Source organism: Rhinopithecus roxellana, chromosome 6 (assembly GCF_007565055.1).
Source record: "Rhinopithecus roxellana isolate Shanxi Qingling chromosome 6, ASM756505v1, whole genome shotgun sequence".
NCBI lineage: Eukaryota > Metazoa > Chordata > Mammalia > Primates > Cercopithecidae > Rhinopithecus > Rhinopithecus roxellana.
The window spans coordinates 91,509,852-91,533,477 of record NC_044554.1 but is presented as its reverse complement, the minus strand read 5'-3'; the positions used below and the strand labels follow the sequence as shown (position 1 = coordinate 91,533,477).

Here is a 23,626-nt window from a genome sequence, read left to right as displayed (position 1 = left end):
ATGTATTCATCTCTGATGGTCAAAGAGATGTTGACTCTTGTTGTGAAAGAGCCGGGGTGTTGGAGTCAGGTCCACCTGGAACTCTGGCTCCACCACTCTCTGATAAGTGAAACTGATTGATTATTCTCTGGCCTCAGTTCTCTAATCCATAAAATGGGATAACAATATGAATTCAGCCGGGTTGTATAAGAATTGCACAAGATAGTGTGAATTAAGTACTCGGCACATTGTCCAACCCAAAATAGGTGCCCAACAAATGTTCTCTGGATTCACATGTAAAGAGAGAATGGGATCGACTATGGAGAGTTGCTTTCAGCCCATAAAATTTAAAGAACAGCATTTCTCCAGAGGATTCAGCTGTGCTTCTAACTGCTCAAATGGAAGGTTATCTTAACATTGGCTCACACACACAAAAATTGAAATTATCGATTCATTTCTTGTTAGCAAACTTTTTAATCACTTGAAAAAAGCATTGAATTAAGATGCTTATTTTTTATTTTTGTTGTTCTATGTGCTTTACTTAATCCTTTATCTTAATTGATACCATTTCTAACACCAACATATTGGTCCTAAGATTTATAGCCAGTTAGTTTAGGGTTCTGTTTGTACGTCTCAGGAAAAAAAAAGGTTAAGATCTTACCAAAAATGGTCAAGATATCAAATCATAGTTGGAAGCACCATAAATCTGAAATACATATTTAAACATAAAATGGCTATAATTATTTATCTAATGAAAAAATAAGAAATAGAGAACACTTAAATAAATACCCATATGTAGATTTAATATATCATGCTGTCTAAAGAAAATGTAGTTGATATTTGGTAAATTTACAATGCTGCATTTTAATAAACTACAAACAACTTAGGCAATTTAACTCACATATACTATTTGATTATGCCAATAAATGTACATAGATGAATCCAGTAGGTTTATTACTTTAAATAAATAAAATATATAAATTCTATTTATTATTGAAGTAAAAACTTAACCATACTTGACCATAAAAAACACTCTTAATATGTACATCTTAATAGTAGTATTTTTAAAAATCATGTGAGAGGATGATCCAGAATATCGGCCCTTACCAGGTATAATGAAGTATGTTATTTAATGATTAGTTAACTATTACATTGAGAAAGTTATGGAAGTTCCAGATTCATTTTGTCCTGAAAAGAATGAAAGTTAAAGAATCTAGCTAAAGAAAGCGGACAAGAGGCAATGAATGCTGTGGTACCACACAGAAAATGTCCAAGTTTATCATTTGATTTTTAATTTCTTTAGTACAATGAATTAGAAGTATTTCCATGAAGAGACACTAGTTCCTAGGATGAAAATTAGATTGGAAAATATACTGACTAGAGACTAAAATTATAGAAATATAATGTACAATTGAAAAATTAATCTTACATTTTGTAACATGCTTTTAAAACTAGAAACAAACTATATAGTGGAAAAATATACACTGGCTCACAAGTGTAAAAAGTAAAATACTATTGGCACCAAAAGCAAAGAGTATGAAATTAAAATAAGTGCATTATGCCTAATTAAATTTATAACATGCTCAAGAATTAATATTACTGTATATGTTTATTAATTTTGTATGAAAATCAGAAGCTTTGTTATAGAAACAGAAATTATCAAGATTGTTTTCTTTTCTTCTCAAATGAGAAATTTAATTCTTATTTTCTTAAGAAATTGTTCAATTATTAAACTCACTTCAAATCAGTCAAAGCATTGGAGTTTCAATTCAAAATCACATTAGAAAGAATTGTAACATTAGATTAAAAATAAATGTATAACCCATTAACATTCCAGATTCAAGTAATATGCCTTTGTAAACATATAATGCTTTGTTATATATCTTGACCCTATGCGTATAAGAAGCTCTGGAACCATGGCTTTTAATAGAGCAATTACATATACATTTTATTCAGCAGGCTAAGACAAAGAGAATAATGGAGCTTTAAAGCAGTTAAGTAGCATATAGAACAGACACAAACTCTGGGAGAGATATAAAGAGTCAAAATAGAGATACACTGATTTACACAGACCTTCTAATTAATGGGGTAAATTTATATAAAAATCAGTATAAAAAAATACACCCCTGGTGCCTTCTTAGTCATGCTTAAACTTCAAATTAAATTCCAAAATAAAATGTGCTTTTGGTGAATATTTTCTAAATCAAAACAAAATTTTGATAAGTGTATTACTGGATAAGATTAACACAAGAGTATCTCTGAAAATAATCAATACAAAATTTAAGTAAGAGCTTTAGAAATGTTGACATTTTGTTTCTAAATTCAAGAGATGGTGAATAATCTGGAGGTACAACTGTAAATACTGCTCCACCCCAGAACTTGGAGGGTGCAGATGTGAAATTGAGATGTTACATAAAGTTAGATATTAACTAGGACGACTGCTCATGGTATACACATTGAAGCTACATGGTCAACTTGATAGACAGTACGTACATGTAGAAGTAGATTCTCACTAAAACAAGTGACTGTGTATTGTTAAAAATAAAAGTGAACAAAATGGCTAGGCATGGTGGCTCACACCTATAATCCCCGCACTTTGGGAGGCTGAGGCAGGCAGATCACTTGAGTGTAGGAGTTTGAAACCAGCCTGATCAATATGGTGAAATGAGTCTCTACAAAAAACAAATATTAGCCAGGCATGGTGGTGCATACCTGTAGTCCCAGCTACTTGGGAGGCTGAGGTGGAAAGATCACTTGAGCTTGGGAAGTTGAGGCTGCAGTGAGCCCTGATTGTGCTGCTGCATTCCTACCTGGGTGACAGAGCAAGCCGCAGGCTCAAAAAAAGAAAAAAAAAAAAAATTCTGACATTTATTCATATGGGAAATAAGACAAGTACTAAGATTTTTAAATTCTGCTATTTATTCATATGGGAAATAAGATAATTAATCAGATAAATATGGTGCATCGCAGAATCAGTGAAATGAAGAATGGGAGGACACAAAATTGTGGAACGTGAGAATGTGTGTTATTTGGCCAAAGAACATAAGTTACAAAGGATGGAAAAGGGAAGTGGGAAAAGGACCAAAGAGTCTCACTTGAAGAGAGATCATTAAAGTTTCCTGACCTTATTCCCCTTTCCCCTGCCATCCACCTTGAAAACATGCTTCACTATGATGAAACAAAAGAGATAAAAATAAAATAAATATACTCATGAACGTTGGAAGCCTTGGTAGGAGGCAGTTAAAAATCACACTCCCTCACAGCACGTGCAGAATAAACAAAGGCCAGGTTTTCATCCAGCATCTCACACTTGAGAGCTGTGACTTTTGGCAAGTTATTTAATTTCTTGATCCTCTTTTCAACGTCTGTAAAATAAGCACAGTAATAAGTACTGTGCAGCCTATCCTGGATGAAAGGCCCTGGTGGACACTAGCTCAGTGGCACTGTCTCTTTTTATTGTTATGTACTAGGCCATTCCAAACCGTGCAATGTGTGTGTTTCTCTCATGATTCTTTTAAATTCATATTCCATTTCTCCCCATAGATAAACATCTTGATGCAGATGTTTCCCCCAAGCCCACTATTTTTCTTCCTTCCATTGCTGAAACAAACCTCCACAAGGCTGGAACATACCTTTGTCTTCTTGAGAAATTTTTCCCGGATGTTATTGAGATACATTGGCAAGAAAAGAACAGCAACAACGTTCTGAAATCCCAAGAGGGGAACACCGTGAAGACTAACAACACATACATGAAATTTAGCTGGTTAACAGTGCCAGAAAACTCACTGGATAAAGAGCACAGATGTATCGTCAGACATGAGAATAATAAAAATGGAGCTGATCAAGAAATTATCTTTCCTCCAATAAAGACAGGTATGTGTTTACACATATCATCTCTCAGAACACGTCTTTGAAAGGGAATCCTGTATTTTTTATTTCAGTAATTAATGAAAAACAAACATAAATCTTTCTTAGACGTTGTTACATTTAATGGTAGCGTAAATGCCCTGCTGCTTTTCTATAGAATTAAAATGGTATGGGTTTTGGAGAAATGAAATTGAAAAAGTTACTGAAGGTTTCTCAGCCTCAGATCCATTATCCAAAATAAGAAAGTCACATGCTGGTTTTTAGGGTTGTTGGATAGATTAAAGGAAACAACATACATGGAAGCATCTAGCAATGTAGCATGTGGTAAACGCTCAAAAAGAGTTCTCCTTTCTTTTGATGACTTTACTTAATCGGAAAATAAAAACAAATATATGTCTTTCAGGAATGTTCTGCCCAAGCAGGAGAGTAACTCACCTCAATCTTGCTACCCACAAAGTTTAACCTAAAAACCATGGGTTCATTGTTGACAAAATGATGTTTATCTGAAGAAGCCAGAGCGAGGCTCTACAAACCATAAAATAGTCTTGGCCACTGTAGTTTTATGGAGGCCTTGTGCTTTTCAGATTTTCAGTTTATATGTCACCATAAAGTAACATGTCGTAATTAAAGGTTGGTAAGGCTTACATGTAGAAACATTTTTCCATTTTCCATAATAAATGCATTTCCTACCATTGGTGAATGCATCTCAATAAACATTGATTGTACAATTATGACACGCCAGGCTTAGTGAAAATGTGGATGAGCAGACAAGTATGAGTTGCTGTCCTAAGAAGGATGCATGACAGTGCAGAGAATATACTCGCTTCCTGACCACTCAGGGTCACTCATGATTCACGCATGAGGTCCCCAAACAGTGCCTTTGATGCAGACTCTGTACATGTCTAGACCATTGGGCAGAGGGCTGAACGTGCCCTGGGCCAGGGGTCCAGTCCCTCACTACATGTCAACATCCTGAATATGAACATAACAGTCCAACAGCTCCAGAGTGGTCATGAACAGGACTCATTTTGTGCTTTTTCCTGTGGTTAACAAGTCCTTTTTAGCCGGTGGGGGAACAAGCATTAACAAAATGTTTGAAGACTTTTGCCATGTACTATTCCAAGTTTCTAGGGTAAGTCTTTAGCTTTTCAGATCCTGAGTTTCGGCAATGATCAGATGTGATTTGACAGTTGCCTTGACTTTCTCCTGGGGCAGTGATGGAGTGCAAAAGAAACAATGGCAGGGAAAGTGCTTGCTTTCAACACGGTAGCATGGATGTGTTCATTAGTGTATTTACTGTATTAGGTATGGCCTTTCCTAAAACTAACTGATTTGGGGTTATAAAAATAGTCCCAATTTTCTTTTCTTTTCTTTGTTTTTTTTTTTTTTTTTTTTTTTTTTTTTTTGAGACGGAGTTTCGCTCTTGTTGCCCAGGCTGGAGTGGAATGGCACAATCTCGGCTCACTGCAACCTCCACCTCTCGGGTTCAAGTGATTCTCCTGCCTCAGCCTCCCAAGGAGCTGAGATTACAGGCATGCACCACCACACCCGGCTAATTTTGTACTTTTAGTGGAGACGGGGTTTCTCCATGTTGGTCAGGCTGGTCTCGAACTCCCGACTTCAGGTGATCTGCCCGCCTGAGCCTCCCAAAGTGCTGGGATTGCAGGCGTGAGCCAGGGTGCCCAGCCCCTAGAGTCCCAATTTTCTATTTCCTTTGCTGAGACACCAAGAGAAGACAAAAGTGCAAACCTTGAGGGTAGTCTTACCACTGTGCTTAAGTGTTCTGATTTTTCCAGTGATCAGGGCAAAATAAAAAGTATAGTAAGTTCCAGGGCAGTGAATACTACACGGGGGAGAAATTACAGTTTCACAATGTGTTTTACTTTACACTAAATTCTAAAAGTAAAATGTCTTTTTTTTTTTTTTTTTTTTTTTTTTTTTTTCCTGAGACAGTTTCGCTCTGGTAGCTCAGACAGGAGTGCTATGGTATGATCTCAGCTCACAGCAACCTCCACCTCCCAGGTTCAAGCGATTCTTCTGCCTCAGCCTCCTGAGAATTGAAATTACAGGTGCCTGGCACCACATCTGGCTAATTTTTCTACTTTCAGTAGAGATGGGGTTTCACCATGTTGGCCAGGTGGGTCTCGAACTCCTGACCTCAAGTGATCCACCTGCCTTGGCCTCCCAAAGTGCTGGGATTACAGACATTGAGTCACTGCGCCCAGTCTAAAAGTAAACTGTCTTTCATGCGCTTCTCAAGGCAACTACGTTAAGGAGGACACTTCTCTTAACGTCATTCTACAGTAGATTTCTATGCTCTTTCTTGGAAGTTTGTTTTTCTGAGAAAAGCTAAAAATATAACATGGAAGTGATCATATTATATAATCAATAAAGTGCTTTTGAAGGAGATCAAACTAATCTGGTCCACATTTGCAATCAACCTTGATTGAGAGAGAGAGAACTCAGGATACACTTAGAGATTTTATTACGGGGAATAGTTACTTTATTGTTTTTACCTCAATCAATTAAGGCATGGAAATAAGTGATGGTCACTTTCATTTATATTTTAACAAATAAAGTCACCCAAGAAAAATAAAAAGACATTGAAAACCCATTAAAGTCAGCCCTTAAAGATATTTGGACATATAGACATGATAATTAACATTTGCATTCGTGAGACTTACCCAAAACCCATACCTCAAGTCCATTTTTTTAGAATACATGAAATAAAGATCTCAGTGAGTGCATAAAACTGCACACCAGAGTCATATCCATATAGATAAGAACACATCTACTAGAAAAATAATAAACCCAAACACCAATGCGACTCTGTTTTCTTCTGTTTTAAAATATGTTCTTTATTTGCATGTTTGCTTCTTCCTTTTTTTTTTTTAATACTTCACAGATAAATTCAGGTTTTACTCAGAGAACTAGCAATGTGACTTGTCCTGTCTCTTTCTCGTCCCAGAAAGAATTGCACTGAAATGCTGAGCTCCCATAATAAAAAAGACCATTTGCTGAGAATAATTAACATACTCAAAGAGATTTTCTTAGAGTACACAATGGTGACATTATATTGTCTCTTTATAAATTCCTTTCTATCTATTTCTGTGGATTATTTCTACTAAGTACTTTTCACATGTCCAATTTCTTTTCTTCCCCTACGACTACTGTCTGAATACCGGCTCTGCTGTTCACTGATACGACTCTCGGCAAGTTATTTCCTCATTCAGATCATGGGGCCATACGTAATACAACTCACTTCAGTGTTATTGGGGAATTAAACAAAGAATGCATGGGAAGCATTTAACATAGTGCCTGAGACAATAATGAACACTCAGTAGATATTAGCTTTTGTTAATATTGTTGTTGTTGTGTCCAGAAGCACTGTACCTCCAGAAAATCATGGGTACTTGCTGGGGATGTTGGGAATATGCATGATTTCAAAAGAAATGACTGCTTTTTTCTGCTTAGATGAGAAATTTTTCTAAACTAGACACCTTCAAACATGTAAGATTCTGTTGTGGATTCTAGGTCTGAAAGAATTCTCGGTGTGGTGGCTTATCCCTGTAATCCCAGCATTTTGGGAGGACAAGGCAGGAAGATTGCTGGAGTCTAGGAGTTTGAAACCAACCTGGGCAACATGGCAAAACCCTGTCTCTACAAAAAATACAAACATTAGCTGCTCATGGTACTGAGTGCCTGTACTCCCAGCTACTCAGGAGGCTGAGATGGGAGGATCACCTGACCCTGGAGAGGTTGAGGTTTCAGTGAGCCGTGATGACAGCATATTATACTCCACTCCAGCCTGGCTGAGAGTGAGACCGTGCCTCAAAAAAAAAAAAAAATTCAAATTTATTCTTTTTGCTGATTTCCTGTCAGCAGTGTGTGCTGAAGGCTGTAAAGGAGCCACTTGTTCTCTTTATTTTCCACTGAACAAGTATTTATCAGAAACGTATTTTGTGGCAGGCACTGTGCTAGGAGCTATGCATACAGAAGGAAAACCAAATGTTCTTGGATACTACACTCCAGTTGTGATAAAAAAGGAAAAATGTATTCTTCACAAACTTCAACATCTTGATGTGCAAAAGCATAATATATGAATTAGATCTACCTAATTACATAGAATCAGACCAATTATTTCTGGGATTGTGAGCTCATATTTTTAATAACTGTCCTCCTGCCTCTCTGTAACAGGTTTTATAAATATTCATTTAATTACACACGCACACGCACACACACACACACACACACACACACACAGCTTGACAAATAATGGGCATGAAAAATTAACTAGTACTTGCTCTCATTCTTCTAGATGTCACCACAGTGGATCCCAAAGACAGTTATTCAAAAGATGCAAATGGTAAGTTTTTGTGTTTTTTATTTCCTCCTGATCATTTTAACTTTTGAACTTCTCTGGTTTGAAAAATCAGGGAATAGATTTTGCTAGGTTGGGTGCTGCAGAATGGACCTAGTGATACTTTAAATTAGTCCCTCATTTTCCAGGAGTTCTATTAACAAACCTAACCACTGCTTTGAGTTTGAGATGACTGTAAATTGAAGGGTATAGAGTTTTGCTTTCAATTATTTCAACAAACAGACTTTATTCATCCATGTGTCTTTTTTTTTTTTTTTTTTTTTTTTTTTTTTTTTGAGATGAAGTCTCGCTCTGTTGCCCAGGCTGGAGTGCAGTGGCGTGATCTTCACTCACCACAACCTCCGATTCCCTAGTTAAAGCCATTCTCCTGCCTCAGCTTCTCAAGTAGCTGGGACTACAGGCACACGCCACCATGTCTGGGTCATCTTTGTATTTTTAGTAGACCCTGGGTTTCACTAAGTTGGCCAGGCTGGTCTCGCACTCCTGACCTCAAGTGATCTGCCCGCCTCAGCCTTCCAAAGTGCTGGGATTACAGATGTGAGTCACTGCGCCCAGTCTAAAAGTGAAATGTCTTTCATGCCCTTCTCAAGGCAACTATGTTAAGGAGAACATGTCTCTTAATGTCATTCTACAGTAGATTTCCATGCCCTTTCTTGGAAGTTTGTTTTTCTGAGAAAAGCTAAAAATATAACATGGAAGTGATCATATTATATAATCAATGAACTGCTTTTGAAGGAGATCAAACTAATCTGTTCCACATTTGCAACCAACCTTGATTAAGAGAGAGAGAACTCAGGATACACTTAGAGATTTTATTACCGGGAATAGTTACTTTATTCTTTTTACCTCAATCAATGCATGGAAATAAGTGATAGTCATTTTTATTTATCTTTTAATAAATAAAGTTACTCTAAGGAAAATAAAAAGACACTGAAAACCCATTAAAGTCAGCTCTTAAAGATATTTGGGCATGCAGACATGATAACTAACATTTGCATTCGTGAGACTTACCCAAAACCCATACCTCAGGTCCATTCTTTTAGAATACATGAAATAAAGATCTCAGTGAGTACATAAAATTGCACACCAGAGTCATATCCATATAGACAAGAACACATCTACTAGAAAAATAATAAACCCAAACGCCAATGCAATTCTGTTTACTTCTGTTGTAAAATATGTTGTCTTTGTTTGCATGATTGCGTCTTCCTTTTCTTTGTTTTTTTTTTTTAAACATCACAGATAAATTCAAGGCTCGCCTCAGGTTTTATTCAGAGAACTATCAGTGTGGCTTGGCCCATCTCTTTCTAGTCCCAGAAAGAATTGCACTGAAATGCTGAGTTCCTATAATGAAAATGACCATTTGCTGAGAATAATTAACATACTGAAAGAGATTTTCTTAAGAGTACACAATGGTGACATTATATTGTCTCTTTATAAATGACTTCCTATCTATTTCTGTGAATTATTTCTACAGAGTACTTTTCACATGTCTAATTTCTTTTCTTCCCCTACGACTACTGTCTGAATACTGGCTCTGCTGTTCACTGATATGACTCTCGGCAAGTTGCCTGCACTTTTTAAACTTTATTTCCACATTCAGAACATGGGGCCATACATAATTCAACTCACTTCTGTGTTATTGGGAAGTTAAAGAAAAAATGCATGGGAAGCATTTAGCACAGCACCTGAGACAGTAATGAACACTTAGTAGATATTAGCTTTTGTTAATATTGTTGTTATGTCCAGAAGCACTGTACCTCCAGAAAATCATGGGTACTTGCTGGGGACATTGGGAATATGCATGACTTCAAAAGGTACGACTGCTTTTTTCTCCTTAGGTGAGAAATTTTTCTGAACTAGACTCTTTCAAACATTGTAAGATTCTGTTGTGGATTCTAGGACTGAAAGAATTCTTGGCACAGTGTGGTGTCTTATCCCTGTAATCCCAGCATTTTGGGAGGACAAGGCAGGAAGATTGCTTGAGCCCAGGAGTTCGAAACCAGCCTGGGCAACATGGCAAAACCCTGTCTCTACAAAAAGTACATAGATTAGCTGGGCGTAGCGGTGAGTGCCTGCACTCCCAAATACTCGGGAGGCTGAGATGGGAGGATCACCTGACACTGGGCAGTTTGAAGCTTCAGTAAGCTGTGATGACACCGCACTATACTCCACTCCAGCCAGGGCGACAGTGAGATGCTGCCTCAAAAAAAATCACAAAATTATGTAGGGTTTTTTTTTTTTTTGCTGATTTCAGGTCAGCAGTGTGTGCTGAAGACTGTAAAGGAGTCACTTGTTCTGTTTATTTTTCCACTGAAAAAGTATTGATCAAAAACATACTTTGTGGCAGGCACTGTGCTAAGGAGCTATGCATACAGAAGGAAAACCAAATGTTCTTGGATACTACACTCTAGTTGGAATAAAAAAGGAAAAACGTGTTCTTCATGAACTTTAGCATCTTGATGTGTAAAAACATAATATATCAATTAGATCTACCTAATTACATAGAATCAGACCAATTATTTCTGGGATTGTGGGCTCATATTTTTAATAACTGGCCTCTTGTCTCTTGCCTATAAAAACTTGACAGGGTTTATAGACATTCATTTAATTACACACAGACACAGACACACACTCAGACACATACACACACCCCCCTTGACAAATAATGGGCATGAACAATTGACTAGTACTTGCTCTCATTCTTCTAGATGTCACCACAGTGGATCCCAAAGGCAATTATTCAGAAGATGCAAATGGTAAGTTTTTGTGTTTTTTATTTCCTCCTGATCAGGACTTCTCTGGCTTGAAAAATCAGGGAATGGATTTTGCTAGGTTGGATGCTGCAGAATGAACCTAGTGATATTTTAAATTAGTCCCTCCTTTTCTAGGAGTTGTATTAACAAACCTAACTACTGCTTTGGGTATGAGATGACTGTAAATTGAAGGGTACAGTGATATGCTTTTAGTTATTTCAAAAAACAGACTTTATTCATCCATTCATCCATGTGTCTTTCTTTCTTTCTTTCTTTCCTTCTTTCTCTTTCTTTCTTTCTTTCTTTCTTTCTTTCTTTCTTTCTTTCTTTCTTTCTTTCTTTCTTTCTTTCTTTCTTTCTTTCTTTCTTTCTTTCTTTCTTTCTTTCTTTCTTTCTTTCTTTCTTTTCGAGACGGAGTCTCAATCTGTTGGACAGGTTGCAATGTATTGATGCAATCTCGCCTCACTACAACTTCTGCCTCTGGAGTTCAAACGATTATCCTGCATCAGTTTCTCAAGTACCTGGGACTAAAGGCGCATGCTACCATGTCTGGGTAACCTTTGTAGTTTTAGTAGAGACTGGGTTTCACCAAGTTGGCCAGGCTGGTCTAGAATTCCTGACCTCGTGATCTGCCCCCTCAGCCTCCTGAAGTGCTGGGATTACGGACGTGAGTCACTGAGCCCAGTCTAAAAGTAAACTGTCTTTCATGCACTTCTCAAGGCAACTACATTAAGGAGGACACTTGTCTTAATGTCATTCTACAGTAGATTTCTATGCTTTTTCTCGGAAGTTTGTTTTTCTGAGAAAAGCTAAAAATATAACATGGAAGTGATCATATTATATAATCAATGAACTGCTTTTGAAGGAGATCAAACTAATCTGTTCCACATTTGCAACCAACCTTGACTGAGAGAAAGAGAACTCAGGATACACTTAGAGATTTTATTATTGGGAATAGTTGCTTTATTCTTTTTACCTCAATCAATGCATGGAAATAAGTGATAGTCATTTTTATTTATCTTTTAATAAATAAAGTCACCCTAAGGAAAATAAAAAGACACTGAAAACCCATTAAAGTCAGCTCTTAAAGATATTTGGGCATGCAGACATGATAACTAACATTTGCATTCGTGAGACTTACCCAAAACCCATACTTCAAGTCCATTTTTTTAGAATACATGAAATAAAGATCTCAGTGCATAAATTGCACACCAGAGTCATATCCATATAGATCAGAACACATCTACTAGAAAAATAATAAACCCAAACACCAATGCGACTCTGTTTTCTTCTGTTTAAAAATACGTTGTCTTTGTATGCATGTTTGCATCTTCCTTTAAAAAAAAAAATTCACAGATAAATTCAAGTCTCACCTCAGATTTTATTCAGAGAACTATCAGTGTGGCTTGGCCCATCTCTTTCTAGTCCCAGAAAGAATTGCACTGAAATGCTGAGCTCCTGTAATAAAAAAGACCGTTTGCTGAGAGTAATTAACATACTCAAAGAGATTTTCTTAGAGTACACAATGGTGACATTATATAGTCTCTTTATAAATCACTTTCTATCTATTTCTGTGGATTTTTTCTACTAACTGCTTTTCAAATGTCCAATTTCTTTTCTTCCCCTACAACTATTGTCTCAATACTGGCTCTGCTGTTCACTGATACAACTCTTGGCAAGTTGCCTGCACTTTTAAAACTGTATTTCCTCATTCAGAACATGGGGCCGTACATAATACAACTCACTTCAGTGTTATTGGGAAATTAAACAAACAAAAAAATGCATAGGAAGCATTTAACATAGTGCCTGAGACAATAACGAGCACTCAGTAGATATTAGCTTTTGGTAACATTGTTGTTGTTATGTCTAGAAACACTGTACCTCCAGAAAATTGTGGGTACTTGCTCAAGACGTTGGGGACATGCATGATTTGGAAAGGAATGACTGTTTTTTTCTGCTTAGATGAGAAATTTTTCTAAGCCAGACTCCTTCAAACATGTAAGATTCCGTTGTGGATTCTAGGACTGAAAGAATTCTTGGCCCGGTGTGGTGTCTTATCCCTGTAATCCCAGCATTTTGGGAGGACAAGGCAGGAAGATTGCTTGAGCCCAGGAGTTCGAAACCAGCCTGGGCAACATGGCAAAACCCTGTTTCTACAAAAAGTACATAAATTAGCTGGGTGTGTTGCTGTTTGCCTGTACTCCCAGCTACTCACGAGGCTGAGATGGGAGGATCTCCTGAACATGGGCAGTCTGAGGCTTCAGTGAGCCGTGATGACACCGCACTATACTCCACTCCAGCCTGGGCAACAGTGACACCCTCCCTCAAAACAAACAAACAAACAAAAAACTCAAAACTATTCTTTTTTTGCTGATTTCAGGTCAGCAGTGTGTGCTGAAGGCTGTAAAGTAGCCACTTGTTCTGTTTATTTTTCCATTGAACAAGTATTTATGAAAAATATACTTTGTGGTCTGTTTTTGATAAATAAAAAGGCACCATGCTAGGAGCTATGAATACAGAAGGCAGACCAAATGTTCTTGGAAATTACACTCCAGTTGTGATAAAAAAGGAAAAAAACTATTCTTCATGAATTTCAACATCTTGATGTGCAAAAACGTAATATTTGAATTAGCTCTACCTAATTACACAGAATCAGACCAATTATTTCTGGGATTGTGGGCCCATATTTTTAATAACTGTCTTCCTGCCTCTCTGTTGATAGATGTTATAAATATTCATTTAATTACACACGAACACAGACACACACACACACACACACACACCCCTTGACAAATAATGGGCATGAACAATTGACTAGTACTTGCTCTCATTCTTCTAGATGTCACCACAGTGGATCCCAAAGACAATTATTCAGAAGATGCAAATGGTGAGTTTTTGTGTTCTTTATTTCCTCCTGATCATTTTAACCTTTGAACTTCTCTTGTTTCAAAAATCAGAGAAAAGATTTTGCTAGGTTGGATGCTGCAGAATGGACCTAGTGATATTTTAAATTAGTCCCTCCTTTTCTAGGAGTTGTATTAACAAACCTAACTACTGCTTCAGGTATGAGATGACTGTAAATTAGAGTGATACACTTTCGGTTATTTCAAAAATTATTGCAAAAAAACAGACTTTATTCCACCATGTGTCTTTTTTTTGTTTGTTTGTATTGAGATGGAGTCTTGCTCTGTTGCCCAGGCTGGAGTGCAGTGGCACGGTCTCGGCCCACCATAACCTCTGCCTTCTGGGTTCAAGCAATTCTCCAGCCACGCTTCTCGAGTAGATGGGACTACAGGTGCACACCACCATGCCTGGCTAATTTTTTATTTTTAATAGAGACGGGGTTTCACCATGTTGGCCAGGATGGTCTTGAATTCCTGACCTCGTGATATGCCCCCTCGACCTCCCAAGGTGCTGGGATTACAGGTGTGAGCCACTGTGCCCGGCTTTGTGTCTTTTGTTTTAATGACTGGGGGAAACATGATACCATGTTGCTTCTCGAGTAGTTTTGTTTTAGTCTTTGGTCTTTGCTAGTAGCTAATAACACGAACTAGTGTTTATCAAGCGCTTTTTACACAGAAGGGCTTGTTCTGCATTTTCTAGTTTAATCCTCTTAATACTCCTATAAAGTGGTACAATATTTTTTTCTCCCATTTTATAGTCCCTTTACAGTAAATAATTATAAAAATCCCTTATACAAGTCACACAGCTAGGCCTGGAATTTCAAATCAGGACACCAAACCAAGAATTCATGCAGTTACTAAGTTTTCTGTTCTTTTTCTACAGTAGAGTCAGATAGCAAGAAATTACAAAGCCAGGGACCCAAAGCAAAAAGGACATAATGTGGGGATGGGTGGGTGCATGGGCTTTGCAGAGTGGACTTTCACTCCAGCTCTTTTAATGATTAGGTGTAAGTGACCTACATTTTGTGAGTCACATTTTTCTCATCACCCAACCAAGAATAATTACACCAGATTTACAGTTATTGAAGAGATAAGAGCCTGAATGTGAGATGTCTAGCATAGGGTATCTCATTTAGCAGACGCAGAATGAGTACTTGTTTCTGGCCTTTTCTCTCTACATATGCACAAAGAACGTGACTGGAAGCATTGGCTCTAGCCCTGCTGAACTTTCTTCCATTTCCAGTACCAAGGGCCTCTGACTTAAGCTGCCACACCAGTCAAGGAGGGGCAGTAACACCTCACTTGACGAAGGGTGGGAGTTATGAACACATCACTTTTCCACACCGAGTACTGATGTTTCTGGAGTTCTGACATCATGAAGACAAAACATGTAAAATGGAAATTTCTGCAGGCAGAGACTCAGCCTTGTAGCTCATTGAGTAGCCACTGGTGGTCCACCCCCACTGTCTTTACTTATTCCTTGACAGCATATATATCTTGCAAAACCCCAAATAATATTAAATGCAATCACCCCATAATAGCATAGCCATAATCAGAGACATTTAGGAAAGACAGCTGAGTGTGCCACAACTACCTAACACATCGGCGAATCTGGATTAACCACTTTCTTTGCTTTCCTACAATGCAACCTTACTTTTTAATAGCTTGGAATGTTCTACGTGAATTTAGCAGAGGTTGTTAATCAACTTAAAAGCTGAATTCTGACTTATCTGACTCTTGGTGGTGGTGGTGGTAGCAGTAGATGTTTACTTTTAGGTTTTGGTGGTGGTAGAATATCACTTCAATGTAAATCATCAGAAATAAGTATTTGTGAACCCCTCTCCCATTAACATGTCTTATTCTGTAAAAAGAACATGTGACATTTCTCTTAGATGCACTACTGCTGCAGCTCACAAACACCTCTGCATATTACATGTACCTCCTCCTGCTCGTCAAGAGTGAGGTCTATTTTGCCATCATCGCCGTCTGTCTGCTTAGAAGAACGGCTGTCTGCTGCAATGGAGAGAGACCCTAACAGACGGTGGCACAAGGACGCCATCTTTTCCTCATCGGTTATTGTCCCTAGAAGTGTCTTCTGAGGATCTAGTTGGGCTTTCTTTCTGGGTTTGAGCTATTTCACTTCTCATGTGTGTACTATTCTATCATTGTTGTAGAATGGTTTTCAAACCAGTGGGCGCACGGAAAACCTCAGTCTGTGATGACAATGAGGAATAGCCATGGCAGTCTCCAGCACCACTCTCTCCATATTCTCCACAGCTCCTCCAGCCAACCCAAATAGCCACTGCCATGGTGTAGACAGTCCGCGGCTTCTAGCCTTGTCCCTCCCTTAGTGTTCTTTAATCAGATCTAACTGCCTGGAAGCCTTTCATTTGACACGCCCTGAAGCAGCCTTCTTTGCTAGTTGAATTACATGGTGTATTTTTCCTAACAGGCAAAATAAATTTAAAATAATGAAAAGTTGACTTTTGTGCATGTGTATTTTAATTGGATGATATCGAATTGAAAATCCAAGGTAAGAAACCTCATGGCAATTGGGCTATGGAATTCTGTATTGGTTGTAAGAATGGTCCAACATCCCATTTCTATTTCTTTCCCTGAGATGGTGTCTATGACACCTTCTAAGAGGAATCATAACCAAATGAAGGAGCCCATGTGGCTTCTGTTTTAAAAGTCACCAGAGTCACCAGATTAAGTTGGTTTAGGACATTCCAGAGGCAACAGGACACCATCTCCTGTGACGCGTACCGTGCGAGCTCAGCTCTAGAGTGTTTCGCAGACACCCTGTTTCCTGATCCTCAGGATACCCCCAGGAGAGCTGCCCTAACACCAGAGAGGCAGCGTGATGGAGAGGCTCAGCACATGCTCTCTGGTCCCAGGAATCCTGGGTATGGTGTTTAGTACCTGTGTGACCTCAGGTGAGTTCCAGGAACTCTATGTGCCATAATCTCCTCATGTAAAATGAAGTTGTAATGCCCTGTTTCCTGTAGTTATGTGGATTAGGTGAGTTAATAGCACCTGGCACATGCAAGCCCTCCACCGTGTCGGCGTGCACTGTTGGTAGCTCTACTCTAGAGACAGTAATAAACCAAAAAGTATCTGGCACAGGCCCAATCAACTTAGAAGTTTATTTTGCCTAGATTAAGGGCACACCCAGAAGAAAATAACATGGAATCCCAGAAACTGTCTATGGTCTGTGCCTTTACTCCAAAGATGAATTTGAGGGCCTCAATATTTAAAAACGAAAAGTGGGCTGGAGGGGAAAGAGGGAGGGTATAACAATCCACATGTTGCAAGAGCAAGGGAGCAGGCAGGGGAACTGCCAATGATGTGTTCATGTTGTGCTCAGTAAATCAGCACTTTACATAAGATATGGTGAACATAGAGTAGCTACCTCTGGAGCTATTTGACCTTTCATCTATAGCTCTCTGTTTAGGCACAAAAGGAAAGAGAGCTTCTCGCATGACCCGGCTTTTGGCTTATTTTTTTCTAAAACATAGCATGGTGAATTGGGGTCCCGAGTATTTATTTTCCTTTCACACAGTAGATTCCATACATATGCAAAAGCACTAACAGTTATCTCTAGTCTTACCTCTCCGCAGAGAGGTTAGGTGGTGGGAATAGGGACTCAGTGAGTGCCTACTATGCACTAGGCATCCAAAAATCCTTGATGAGCCAGTTGAGGTCAGTACAATTAAGGCTCACAGTTTATAGATTAGAAAGATTAAATTATCTGCTCAAGGTCACTATTTTTAAAGTAATAGTCATAATTTAAAGCTAGGTCTCTGTGAACCCAGAGCCCATATATTTAGAGACATACACACACACATATTTATCCAACATCATGTCTTTCCTTTCACTGACTTTCAACTGGAGAAAACAAAAACAAAACTTTCTTTACTTAAGTTATCCTCCCCGGAGTCAATGAGAATTTTCTTAAGGAAATAATGGCGCACCTGTGTTTTCTCCTTATCTATACTCCAGGCCACTGGTTTGTCACTAATTTCCCATTTGATTTTTCTCTTTGGGTAAAATTCACCTACTCTGGAATTACCATACTTGCTTCCCTGGCTGTAAAGAGTATGGAAATTCTACCTCTGTGAGTGTGTGCCCTAGATCTGCAGCTGCTCTTTTTGGGGGTGCTAATGGACTGTAAGTTTCAGGAACAGCAGGACGGTTCATGGTGCTCTCTGGGTATGTATAGCATTCTGACACCCCAGCTCCTTCCAGAGACTAAAGAGGCCCAGAGCTCTGCAGAATCAGCTTGGAGGAGATTCTGAAACACCCAGGTGCATTTCTGAGATAGGAGGTAGAAGAAGGTTATGCATTGTTCGTTCGTGGTCCAGTATGTTTCCACCACAGCGCAGTTACCACATATAGGGAGGCCACATGGTGTGGGAGGAATACTAGTCACACTTCACAGCTAGTTAGAGCCCTGGCCACTTGGTCTGGCTCTAAACAGCTGTACCATTTGTTCTTTCTTTTCCTTTTTTTGAGATGGAGTCTCATTCAGTTGCCTAGGCTGGAGTGCAGCGACGCGATCTTGGCTCACTGCAATCTTCTCCTCCAGGTTCAAGCGATTCTCCTGCGTCAGCTTCCCAAGTAGTTGGGATTACAAGTGCCTGCCACAACACTCAGCTAACCTTAGTCCTGACCTCAGGTGATCCGCCCATCTCAGCCTCCCAAAGTGCTGGGATTACAGATTTGAGCCACCACACCCAGACACCATTTGTTCTTAACCATCCCACATTGCCTAAGTTCATCTGTCTTTAGAAGAATGTGTTTAGATTAAATAATTTCAGATTTCTACCTAAAGTTGCAAATTCAGTGATTAACACCTTGAAGAAGTAATGATATCAGTCACTCATATAGTGCTCACCATGTACCCGGTACTGGCTTAAGGACATGTTCACTCATTTAATTCTCACAAAAATTCTATATGTACAATTATCTCTGTTCTATGGATGGGGAAACTGAGGCAGAGGGGGCTAAAGAACTTTCCCATAGCCAAACAGCTACTAAGAAACAGGGCTGGAATTTGAACTCAAGCAGCCTGGCTCCAGGAGCTCTGCTCTTACCTTCTATGTTATTTCCTCTTAGATGAAAACAGGTTACTTGTAGTTTCAATTAAAACAGGAAAATGGAAAATGTCCTTCCTTATTAGGCTACGAAGTAGGAAGGAATCTGCCTCTTTGGCTGTTCACATTTCCCCTCCTTGCTCCAATGCTGTTCAGATCATTAGAGGGTTATAAGCCAACCTGTCAATTTGTCAAAGCTGGGAAGACTTTTACATGCTGAGCTCCCATCCATCAAATAGGACTTCTGTGATTAAAGACCGAAGCACATGGTTGGACAAAATAAGTACCAGAACAGGCAGCACCCACAGGTGTGCAATGGAAAAATTAGGCAAAGTTTTATACAGTTCTACATAAAAATACATATCTCAATAATCACTGCAGAGCTAGCATACTCCATACGCTTGTCAAATAAAAAAAGAAAAAAAACTCCAATATGGTGACACCTTGTCTTTACTAAAAATACAAAAATTAGCCACTTGTGGTGGCGTGTGCCTGTAATCCCAGCTACTCGGGAGGCTGAGGCAGGAAAATCACGTGAACCCAGGAGGCGGAGGTTGCAGCGAGCCGAGATCGTGCCACTGCATTCCAGCCTAGGTGACAGAGCAAGACTCTGTCTCAAAAAAGGAAAAAAAAAAAAAAAAAATGAAAAAAAAAATATATATACTCCATATATTTCTCAACTATCAAGAAGGAAAACTTCAGTTCAACAGTTCTCAAAATATTTCTAATTATGCATTCTTTCTACTGTTTTGGAATTCTTTCCTCATAGATTTCATTTTTGAAGGTTTTTGGTCTTTCAAGGTCACAATTAATGTTTTCCCCATTATACTAATCAAAGTCCTATATAACTGCCAGTGAGGAATTCTGAGTAGTAAGAGATAACCAGAGATACTACACCAATATAATTCAGCCCAACAGCTAGAAACTCAAGATTTTCATTAGCCATGAAAAGTTATTTGAGTAGATGCATAGCTTGCACCATGATTTGTTAGGTTCTTTTTCATTTGTTGGCTTTTTCTGTTGTGTTTGAGGAATAGTGAGTACCAACCACTTACTCAGCACCAGAAATTTGGCTGGGCAGCTTGCGTCCTCTCTCTCTAATGCTCTCAACTGCATCACCTTACAGCCATTATGTTCCTTTCACTGATAAGAAAACCAGGTCTCAAGGTTAAAAAATATGCCCAATTGGCCGGGCGCGGTGGCTCAAGCCTGTAATCCCAGCACTTTGGGAGGCCGAGACGGGCGGATCACGAGGTCAGGAGATCGAGACCATCCTGGCTAACATGGTGAAACCCCGTCTCTACTAAAAATACAAAAAACTAGCCGGGCGAGGTGGCGGGCGCCTGTAGTCCCAGCTACTCGGGAGGCTGAGGCAGGAGAATGGCGTAAACCCGGGAGGCGGAGCTTGCAGTGAGCTGAGATCTGGCCACTGCACTCCAGTCCGGGCGACAGAGCGAGACTCCGCCTCAAAAAAAAAAAAAAAAAAAAAAAAATATGCCCAATTACCCATTGAGTGAGTCCCAGAGTTCACATGATTCCAGGACTGTCTGACTTAAGACCTGCTGCCTTATCCAACCTACCAGGGGCTCTCCTTCCGGAAGCCTTTATCACAGACCAGCCATCAGGCCTTTGAAAATCCTCTTTTCGTAATTCGAATGCGCAGCCAGGGTGGAGGTCAACAAGTGACTGAAATAGCACCTGAACTCCAGCTCTGCTCCACGCAAGTCGTGAGGAAACATCGCAGAGCCCACTACACACGGGTGGCACACACACCACCTGGAAGGTGTTTTTATCATGGGACCCATCTGTTTCCCAAGGAAACGAAAGGTGTGTACCAAGATTTATGTGCAAGGATGTTCATTCACGATAGTGCTATTTCAAACAGCCCCAAATTAACTCAGATGAACAATCAGAAATTCATAAATAGACCAATATGCATCTTCCAAAAAGTATAGATTCTTTAACCCATTTCTCATTTAGAAAAAAGTGCAACTTGCTGTCTTTACATAAACATGGTTTTGAGGCTGCAGCAAATCTGATTTTCCATGTGAAAATAAAATATAAAAACTCTTCCTGGGCCAGGCATAGTGGCTCACGCCTGTAATACCAGCATTTTGGGAGGCTGAGGCGAGTGGATTGCCTGAGCTTAGGAGTTTGAGACCAGCCTAGGCAACACAGTGAAACCCCATCTCTATTAAAATACAAAAAATTAGCCGGGCTTGGTGGTGTGCACCTGTAATCCCAGCTACTTGGGAGGCTGAGGCAGGAGAATTGCTTGAACCTGGGAGATGCAGGTTGCAGTGAGCCGAGATCGCACCACTGCACTCCAGCCTGGGCGACCCAGCGAGACTCTCTTAAAATCAAAACAAAACAAAAACTGTTCTTGGAGTTATTTCTATACAGAACTTGTTTCTAATCCTAATGTAACATCATATACATTTCTGTTGCGTTAGGATTAGAGATGAGTATTCTTGGGGCAAATAGGAAACAGATTAAAAACTGGAAAATAAATAGATGTGGTGTTGAAAAATAATATTCATAGCATAATCCTATTAATCCTATTGTGAGATAAATACATTTGAACATTTACATGGTTCAAAAACACTCGAATTTTTATTTAGATAAATATGGATGTACATATGTAAGTATCCATGTACATGTATATATATTCTCATTTCCCCTTCTTACACAGGGAGTGTACAATATATATTATTCCGCATATCTCTTTTCATTTATAAATCCTAAAGCTCTTTTTATGTCTATATACAGGGGCACTTCACTACAGGTATTTTTCTTTTTTGTTTTTGAGACAGTCTTGCTCTGTCGCCCAGGCTGGACTGCAGTGGCCGATCTCAGCTCACTGCAACCTCCGCCTCCTGGGTTTAAGTGATTCTCCTGCCTCAGCCTCCCGAGTAGCTGGGATTACAGGCTCCCACCACCACGCCCAACTAATTTTTGTGTTTTTAGTAGAGACAGGGTTTCACCAGTTTAGTCAGACTGGTCCCGAACTTTTGACCTCAAGTTATTCACCCACCTCAGCCTTCTAAAGCGCTGGAATTACAAGCGTGAGCCACCGTGCCCGGCTAAATATCGGTATTTTTCACTGGTGAACATACTTTTAATCAGTGCCTTGGTTTAGTTCCAATCTTTTGCTATTATAAAAAATGCTGAAATGAATAATAGTGTTTTATGTCATTTGAACATGTGCACTGGTAATTCTGGTAGATACCGCCAACCTGCCCTCCATAGAAATAGCCCTAAGCCCTTCTCCCACAATGTGTGTGAGAGCTGACAGCATACTGCTAAATGTTGGGCTTTTGCTAATTTGACAGGTGAAAATAGTACCACATTGTGGTTTTTTTTTTCTTACTGTGAGTGAAGATAAACATCTTTTTGTGTTTAAGGTCTATTTTATATTATTCTGTACCATATTTGTTCATGTCCTTTGATCATTTTTTCTACTGAGTAGTAATACAAATAGGCATGACACTCATTTATATGTGTGTCTGTGTATTTCTGCAGACAAAGATAAAACAAAATGTTCCATGTATGGTAGGTGGGTGAAAAAATGATAAGTGATTGTGTGTTTTCTGTTTTCTCCAGTGAATCCTTTTAAACATTTTTATACATTAGAATTAAAACAATGTGTTACCGAACATTGGGAAGGTTTTCTGGTTTGCCTACAATCAGCTTCAGTTTCTGTGAAACATGTTTTTTTGGAAACCAAGTAGAGAATCCTATTTGTAAACAAAGTAAGAACAACCAGACTTAAGAAAGATCAAATTTAATTTAGATCTACTCCTTGATTCTCATGAATTGATTGAATCTCTTTAGGGCTAATACCTGGCCTCTATAGAGAAATCTGGAATGATTTCTGCACTGGGAGAGGAAACTTTCAGATCACTAAGGGCTTTGTGAGGCTGATATCACTAGCCGGGGTACTGGGCAATGTGGCAACGTCTCCTGTGGTTTCACACTTCTTAGCGATTTCCTTCCCCAATGCAAGCTGGGCTGCCCTGAACTTCAGCAGTGTAGAGACAGAACGCAGCGGTGGTGGAGGAGGCAGAGTGGGTGGTGGGAGGGTGCTGATGTGGCTGATGGTGTTTTATTTTCTCAGGCTTCTTTTGTTTATGTGCTCTGTCAAATGTGGTTGATTCATGGAAAATGCTCAAAGTCAAACCGGCCCCTACCGGTTGGGCCTGTGCATGAGGTGGCTAGGGTGTTATAAGACAAAACGAGGACAGTTAAACCACAACCAACTTTGCTCACTTTCAAGAGCCCACAGCTAATGGAAATAGAATATCCATCTTCACACATACAAGATTACTATCAAACACACTCTCCACGCTGTGGGTAGGTGGGGCTCCTTGCATTTGATACTCAAGGTTCATTAGCTACTAGGTGAGTTGGGAATCTGATGCCCAGGACTGCTCAGACACTACACCTTCAGTCCACTCCCATGACACTGTTCTGAAAAGCAGAGGACATCTTGCAGCACAGAGATGATCCTAACATTCCATTCAGTATCTGTACCTTCCAGAGGCACCTGATTCAGAGACGCTAATACCTTTGGTTTCATTTCCTCAGTGTAAACAGGGTGACACAAGACTCATAAACCTATTAGCACAGGTAGATCATAGATGT

General features: G+C 39.2%; 1 gene segment (V, D, J or C); it reads left to right on the top strand.

The window, feature by feature from the left end:
* Positions 1-23,626, top strand: part of LOC104662900 — a 117,678-nt gene that overhangs the window by 86,417 nt on the left and 7,635 nt on the right. Inside the window, 4 exon segments of the C gene segment in view lie at positions 3,523-3,852; positions 8,165-8,212; positions 10,939-10,986; positions 15,779-16,369. Coding sequence covers positions 3,523-3,852; positions 8,165-8,212; positions 10,939-10,986; positions 15,779-15,921 — 569 coding nt within the window.